The 8,501-nt window shown below is 36.4% G+C and overlaps 1 protein-coding gene across 7 annotated transcripts in view; it reads left to right on the forward strand.

The window, feature by feature from the left end:
• FGD4 (FYVE, RhoGEF and PH domain containing 4) overlaps window positions 1-7,128 on the forward strand; it is a 111,635-nt gene extending 104,507 nt beyond the window's left edge. For 6 of the 7 annotated variants that reach the window (XM_064654670.1, XM_064654674.1, XM_064654673.1 and 3 more), the window contains one exon: window positions 170-7,128. In XM_064654670.1, the coding sequence (XP_064510740.1) occupies window positions 170-427 (258 nt within the window). In that variant the 3' untranslated portion in view covers window positions 428-7,128. The remainder of the gene's footprint in view (window positions 1-169) is intronic. The other variant, XM_064654677.1, reaches the window with a different exon arrangement.
• Window positions 7,129-8,501: the final 1,373 nt, after the last annotated feature.

Genomic DNA, 8,501 nt, shown 5'->3' on the forward strand with positions numbered 1-8,501 from the left:
AGAAAATGGAAAAGGTTTTAGGAATTATTGTCACTGACATCTGAGGAAGAGAAGTCAAATAGCTTGGGAATGCAGGATGGATCCAAGTGTTTTCACCAGCCTGTATAGTAAATGAGAGGTAGTGGGCAGATTAGTTGTCTGTTCTTAACCAAAAACTTCTTCTTCTTAGGATGTTAAAGCTCTGGCTACAATTCCCCTTCTGGGCTATACAGTGGATGACACTCCAAGAAGTGCTGACCTCCCACACAGCTTCAAACTGACCCAGTCTAAATCTGTGCACAGCTTTGCTGCTGACAATGAGGAACTGAAACAGAAATGGCTAAAAGTTATCCATTTAGCTGTCAAAGGTGAGACACCAGAATGTCAAAATGAACTGCAAGTGAATTTAGAAGAGCAGCCTGAATCTTCTAAAAGATCTGAATGCTGAAGCTTGAGAACACATGGCATTTTTAAAAGATTTCAGTTGAAATTGTGGTTAACCTTTGTGTTAACCTCTTTGCTCAATCAAGAAAAAAGAAAAAAAAAAAAAAGAAAAAGAAACTTCTTACTACCATACACATCTTGGCACTTTATGTTTGGGAAAAATTCTGGTCTTTTTAGGGATCTTTTTCTTATATTTATGTTCTGTCAATAAAAGAGATGTACAGGTTCATTTAAGAGACTTTTTAAAAAAATGTGAATGCTATTAAAAATACTTACTAACTTTACTGTACTACTTGTTTGTCATAATGCAATTATTTTTTTTTGAGAATCCAGTTGCTCTTCAGTTAACATTTGCTACTTTCATTAAGAATGCAAATATTTTAAGCTTCCTACTTACATGTTAGGACTTGCAACAGGATAAAAGATATACCTCCACATTGCCAAAATAGATCTGTACTTAAACATGCAGGGACAGTTTGGTTTAATGTACGTAGTTTATAGATTGATTTCCACAGATCTGTACATATGTTGTATTCACTTGTCTCTTTTTACTTAAAATAATGCAAATTTCTTTCACTGGTATATTGGCTTTTAAGGTTTCAGTTTCTCAAGGAAAAAAAATCTAATGATTTTCAATCTAGAAATAAATGCCTAAAATATGAGAAAACTATATATAATATATGTACAGTATTAAAAATGTACAATACTTGATTTGTGCTTTGATTTCATGATTCTGGGTTCCTCTTAGTGAATAATTTATTTTAAAAAAGCATGTTTTCTATTTGAAATTAAACACAGTCCTAAATTGAAAAAATACTGTTCAGTGACTTGTTTTAATAGCTGACACTTAATGATCTTGATATTTTTATGCATCAAAAAAATAGCAGTGATGTAAGTGGCATGCAATGGACATATGAGTTCCAGTTGTGTTTTAAACGAGTAGTCGCTTTTCTTCGGTGTCCTATCACTGGTAGCTTTTAAGAGTGCAGTAGTTTGTTACTCAAATGCAATATGTGGTTTGAGAAAAGCAACAGATTCTAATAACCTGCTGGGAACGTGTGTTTTTGCTATTATGGTTATCGAAACAAAAGAACATTTTGAACTTAAGTTTTTTAATTTTTGCAGAAGATTAGATCCTCTAATACTTATTTATGACAGCAGTCTTCAAGGATTATTGTTGTAAGGTGGAGCCTGCTTTATAAAAGTTCAGTATGAAGTCTGAGCTTGCAAATCTCAAGTTGTGTTAACTAACATTATTTGTTTTCTTTGTCTGTGAATAAGGACTTGTTAGCTTTACAATATTAAGTTCCTTATGAACTTTCATTCCTGTTAGAGTTTTTATACATAGAGGCAAATGACCTCCCCAAAATTTTTGCTGTAATCATCCTTGGATGAAATATGAAAAACTCAGAAGTAGTGATTGACTATCAAGTAGACAATTAAAATAATTTCTGTCTTTCCTTTTCTGAACCGTTAAAGGAGGGGAAATATGTAACTTCTACAATCAACTTGTCATAAGACCATTCAAGAGTCTTCTCAATATGTCTGCAATCTGTATTTTAAATTCTGCCAAGCTGAAGAGCTCAGGTTCAAGTCCAGTTTTATTAGTAACATGAGGGCAGATTTAAATTTTTGCTTTTTTATAACGAGTTTGCCAAACTAGTTATTCACTGAACTCCCGTTCCCACTTTACTGTTTCTGCAACATTATAGGGAAAAAAACCCCAACTTGTTTTGCATTTAACAAAGGATTGTTAAATTTTTAGCACCAAGGGTACATGAGCATGCACTGTCCATTGTTCCTTCACAAGAAGAATGTCATGCAACTTAATGTTAGTAGGATGGATTTTGCTCTCACCTACACAAATCCAAAATCTACCATAGCCTTTAAATTTCAAAGCTTTACACCAGTGTTAGTAATGATCAGGACGTGGTATTGTAGAGTACTAACTCTGCAGCTGACTTTTGTGCATGTCAGTTCTGAATTCTTCCTTGGGTGCTCCGTGTGTCCAGATTATTCTGCATGATACCCTAGTGTTACTTTTATCTGATGTACAAGCTCTTCTGTAATTCTCTAAGAGATTTTAAGTTACTTCTACTGTCAGCTGTGTTTACCTTTATTAATAGGCAGCTCAAGCCTGTTTTGATTCATGTTGGTGAGTACCAACGGGTCTTTGCCAAGGTATCCCTAGCTAATACATGTCACCTTGTGCATACCTTGGCAAGGGATGGGGGGACATTCAGGTAAGCAAGAGCTCTCAGTGGCTATCTTTCCTTCATGATCATCTCCCCAAACTGGGTATCTTCTACAAGAGCCTCCAGTGCAATTGTGGGATATGGAGAGCTGTCTTACCACATGTCAGTTTATAAAAAACGGTTTCCCATGGTCAAGTTGTAGAGTGTAAGGGAAGAAGTTGCCTTAGAAGAGTTCCCAGATAAGATGGACTGAGCTATACTGAAAATAATATGAGGGGATGACTGTAATCATAGAATTGGTTTGGTTGGAAAAGACCTCTAGGATCATTGAATCCAGCAATTACCCAGCACTGCCAAGTCCATCACTAATCATGTCCCTAAGTGCCACATGTCTTTTAAATACCTACTGGGATGGTGACTTAACTCCTTCACTGGGCAGCCTGTTCCAATGCTTGACCACTCACTTGGTGAAGAAATATTTCCTGATAGCAAATTTAACCTCCCCTGGTGCAACATGCCATTTCCTCTTGTCCTGTTGCTTGTTATGTGGGAGAAGAGACCAACCCCCACCTCAGTGTAGTCTCCTTTTAGGTAGTTGTAGAAAGCAATAAAGGTCTCTGTGAACCTCCTTTTCTCCAGACTAAACACCCCCCCTTCCTTCAGTCACTCGTTATCAGACTTTTGCTCCAGACCCTTCCCCAGCTCTGTTGCCCTTCTCTGGACACACTCCAGCACCTCAATGTCTTTCTCGTTGTGAGGGGCCCAAAACCGATCACAGGATTCAAGGTGCCAAGTACAGGGGGGCAGTCACTGCCCTGGTCCTGCTGGACACATTATTGCTGATACAGGCCAGGATGCCATTGGCCTTCTTGCCCACATGGGCACACTGCTGGCTCATGTTCAGCGGCTGTTCACCAGCATCTCAGGGCCTTTTCCACTGGGCAGCTTTCCAGCCACTCTTCCCCAAGCCTGTAGTGCTGCCTGGGGTTGTTGTGACCCAAATGCAGATCCTGGCACTTTGCCTTGTTGAATCTCATACAGATGGCTTGACCCATTGATCCAGCCTTTCCAGGTCCTGGAAGAGCCTTCTTATCCTCCAGCAGACCAACATCCTGCACAGACTGGTGCTGTGTAGTATATTCTGTTTTCTAAGCTCCTGCAAACTGAATTCTAAGTCAAGTAGGAAGCCCTATTCCAGCTAAATTATTAGGAAAATGATTGGAAGCAGCAGTTTCTGTGCTGCCTTATTGTTATAGTGGTATTGAGTAGCTGAAGCTGCTTGAATGGTTGCAACATCTCCCAGATGAAGCCCTGTGTTTGGGCATAAACTATTTGAAATGAAGTTATTGGGAGTTATTTATTTGGATGTTAGCCTCATGTTTGCTCTCAGCCATTAAAATTTATATAGCACAGAGTATTTTATTTACCCTAGTGAGACCTGTTTCATGTTCTCATAATCAGTTGCTTGGTCAGAATTGTTCTCTTCTGAGTCAGAATGCTTTGGCACTCAAATATGTGTTTCTGTGTGCATTTTGTAGGAAAAATATGTACTACAAATATTAAAGGGCATCAGAAGATGGAGAAATTGCTTTAAATTTAACCACCCTGTTTTCTTCATTCTCCACAGACAAGCCCTCCTACAGCATCCAAAACTTTAAATTGTAAATTATGACCGCAGAGGAATAAATTCAAGGTCGTAACTGCTGTGGCTTAAGTGTTATGGCCAAAGCAGTCAAATTAAACCCATCATTCTAACAAGGTAGAAACTGTTCCCACTTCTACTGTTAAATTCTTAAAGGAAAAGAAAAAAGGCATTAAATTTCTTGGCATAAAGTTCTGTGTGTAAGGAATAAACTGTAACTGAGCATTCATTCATAATACATGAATGTATGTGAATGGCTCTGCTGAATTACTTAAGCTTTGCAATTCTTGTGTTCAAGAAATGCTTGTTTCTCACTTTAAAAGTGATCAGTCTTCTGTGCGATTTAAAGCAGATCAAAAGTTATTTTGTGTGATTTTTGTCTGTGTTCAACCAGAACAATGGCTTAATTTTATCATTAGTATTTTTTTGAGCATAGTAATATATTTTTTGAAATTACTTATTCCCCCCATCACCTCATCACGGGAAAATAGTGTATCACGACATGTGCACGTCTGCGCTATTTGTCCAAACCCTCTAAAAATTCTTTTTGGGTATCAGGTACTCCTGCTTGGTTGAAGAGCTGCTATAAAACCTAGATCATCTAGTACTTTCAAATCCCTTTACTCTGAGTAGTTTTGTTTATTCCAGAACATATTTAACTTATATGTGCAAAATAGATATTGAGAATACAAAACATCCTCTTCTATTTGGAGTAGAATATTAAACCACTTTAATTGCATGTAAATATATAGTGGCACCTTTTTTATGCAAAACTATCTCAAAGTGCTTTATAAATCTCCTCAAAGATTCTAAATCCCTATCCTAGAAAAGAGGGGTTTTATTCTTTGTGTTTTCAAATTATGGATGAAGACAAGGCACTGATTAAATGTAGAATAAATACACTACCACCTAAGTAAAATTTAGGTGAGATTATAGAAATATGCTCTAAAGATTTCCAAGTGGAGTCAGAAGGAAAAAAAATATATATACATATATAAAAAAAATAATCAAGTGTGAAAGATGTGGAACCATTTGACAGGTTGTTTTGGTTCATAGCTAGTATAAAAAATGGTCAGCTTTTCATTTCAAGACAAAATTAAATAAAAATTAACAGGGAGTAGTGGTTCCTTATACTGAAGTAAAGGATTTCAGGAAAGAATAGAAATAATTCTAAGCAATAACAAAGGGGCTTTCTCCATAAATCTGTTTAGAGATCTTTAGCTGGTATAAACCAGCATAGACCTGCTGGAGCTGTTCTACCTTCAGTGATTTAAATTCACTTAGAATCTGCCTTACATATATAAAGACACTTGTGGAAGATCAAACTTTCACCAGTTTGGTAGCTACTGACTTACTATGTCTCATCTGGAGTCACAGTGGTCAGGTGGACTTCAGATGAGTTTCAGTTAGAGGTAATTGATGTAAAGGTGTATGTAAACAGCTGGAAATCTATATCCAAAAGTAAATGATTGGAGAAAAATAATTTTGTGGCAGAATTGACTATCCCTGAGATAAATCCATTGGTGAAATGGGCCTCATTCTTAGTCTGTGGTGTGCTGTTATTTGAAATCTGAAATGAAATACATGGAGTTTAATGGTGTTTTTTTTCCTCTAGTCTGTGGCCCTATTGGTGTGAGGAATTTACCTAGCTGGTTCTGACCTGTGGGACTGTAGCGAAGTATGTTCCTTGGATAGAAGTTTTAATCTGCTAGTCAGATTGTTTCCTAAATCCTTTTCCTTTAACAGAACATAACATTAACTTAATGGTTACATGTGTGTGTATATACACATATGTATATGTATGTGTGTATATGTATATATGTGTATTTATATTTGAGACTATTATTCAGATGACTTGTTTCCAAGCAGTATTTTACAATCAAAAAATACACTGTGCTGCATTCAAAAGAGAATGTGTATTGACTGTGTTGAGTGTTCCTTTCAGAAGAAAAAATCGACAGAAGTAGATCTGCTGTTGTGGCATGTTTACTATTTCAGCCTAAAAAAAGCAAACAAAACCCCCCCCACAAACATGCAAATTCCAGTAAGGCATTCAATCAGCTTCCTTTGAAACCTCGTAATTAAATTTCTTCCCAGTCTTAACTATGGCATTTTGTTTCCCTCCTTCCTCTTCCTAGCACAAATGAATGTAGAACATGTTTTTTTCTCTATTAAAATCCCCGAGCAGATTTCTTTGAATAAAACATGTTTGCAACCACTGCATAACACCAGCCTATTTCTGTTTATAGTTCATCTTCGTAGATTCATTAACTATTTATGGTGGAAACATTCAGAAAAGGGGGAACTGTATCAAAGCATTTTTGCATGTATGTGCCCTAGTATGTTTAAGAAGCCAAATTTTATTGCATATAGGAAACAGTTGGCAATAGAAATTTTGTTTTTTCTATCAGTAAATTTTCTGTTCTTCAGCCCTCACAGCAGATCAATACATTAATTTTAGCAGGAGCTGGATCAGTTGTAATGTTTGACATCAGAATTATAGGCTCTACATGTTAATTTCCCTTCATTATGGAAACATGTCTGATTTTAATTGCAAAAGCCCCTTTTTAAAAAAAATATTAATATTTGGAAGAGGTGTAAATTTGTTTTGGTTTTGCCAGAAAGTGAATAATATTAAAAAGGTGAAATTTAAATGCCATTGTAAGTTGTGCAAATTTGTAATTTTTATGGTCAATAAGTATATGAATGTAAAAAAATGAAGATATTGTACATATTTTATGTAATATATGTATATTTGGTCCTAAGGGGGGGTGGAGATTGTAAAAATTAAGCACTTTAATTCATGTTGAGTACTTAAAAAGAAAAGAAATTTGTATCATGTAAAATAAAAGCATAATTAAATAAGTATTGCTGGATTTTTTTTTCTTGGTTTTTTTTTGTTTGATTTTGGTTTTTTGGGTTGTTTTGTCCACCTACTGTTCTCTTTGCTGATCAAATCTTTAATCTTTAATGTATTTCCAGTTGTGTGTGTGCTTGTAAGGACCTATCTGTTTTGGTGCACTCTATCTAATTTGCTGAAGTGCTGGTTACTCACAAGTACTGCTAAGTCAATGAAAGATGTATTCTGAGTTTATGAAGGGTGTATATAATGCTATGACATCTTAGGTAGGAAAGATACAAGGTGTGGTCCCTGCAATCCTGAGTTTAGGTCCAGATTTCTTTAGCGGGAATGTGACCTGTGAATTTTGTGAGCTGCTCGGCATGATCTCTTGTGCACTGAATTAAAGTGGTGCTTCAAAGCAAAAAAATGATCAGGTAGTTAGCTGGATGATCATCCTAAGCATAAACAACTTGGATTCTTTAAATTCCTTCACTGGCTAAGCATATATTCAGTTTAAGGAAATACCACTTAAGCTGCAGCTACTCCTTTTCCAAGTGTGGTTTAACAGACCAGAACCATTTACAGTTGCCTCCAATTTCAATTGACTGTACACATTAAACCTGTTTTGATTGTATCTGATTTATTCTTGGTATTCTTCTGCAGATGGGCAGGATGTTGCAGAAAAGACTTCTCTCAAAACAGAGAGAGGAAAAGTTACTGTACTACTTGTTAGTTAGTTCCTATCTGGAAGGAGTTGCATACAAGAATTTTGTTTAGTTTCTACTTCTTCTCTTTGGAAACACAGTAAACAAATTAGTATTTGAAATCAGCACTGACGGACCATGGCGAGTAATGCTTCCCTCTCCATTTATGCAATTTTTCCTACTAATTTTTCTGTTTTTTTTTTTCCCCACTGTGATTAACTCTGTTCCAAACCCACTATTTTCCCCATTAAACAGAATGTCCTGCCTTCTTCATGGAGACAAAATAACAGAGTTAACAAGAAAACACAATTAAAAAAAAATCAAGCTACAGGAAATCCGCAATCACAGCTCCTACTTAATTCCTTTAAATAAGTACTGTTTAATAAGTACTGATATTTCTAGGTGGTAGCAAATTGTCCAGGAGCCCATCAAGCACAGGCGTTGTCTCCTCTGGCTCTCCCAAAGAGCCTGACTAATACTGTCTCATTACCACAGAATTGTTCTTGGCATTATATGAGCTTCCTGACACGAGAGAAATGGCATACCAGCCCTTGGCAAACACAGTACTTGGAACTCGTTTGCTTTAAAGAAATTTTTTGCTCTGGAGGGTTCTGTGGTGTCTCTAACAGAAAAGTGGAGGGATCTTTATGATGGTGATGGTTTTTGTCTGGGAGCTGGTTACTCTCTGCCTGCTC

The sequence above is a fragment of the Pseudopipra pipra genome, chromosome 5, assembly GCF_036250125.1.
Source record: "Pseudopipra pipra isolate bDixPip1 chromosome 5, bDixPip1.hap1, whole genome shotgun sequence".
Taxonomy (NCBI): domain Eukaryota; kingdom Metazoa; phylum Chordata; class Aves; order Passeriformes; family Pipridae; genus Pseudopipra; species Pseudopipra pipra.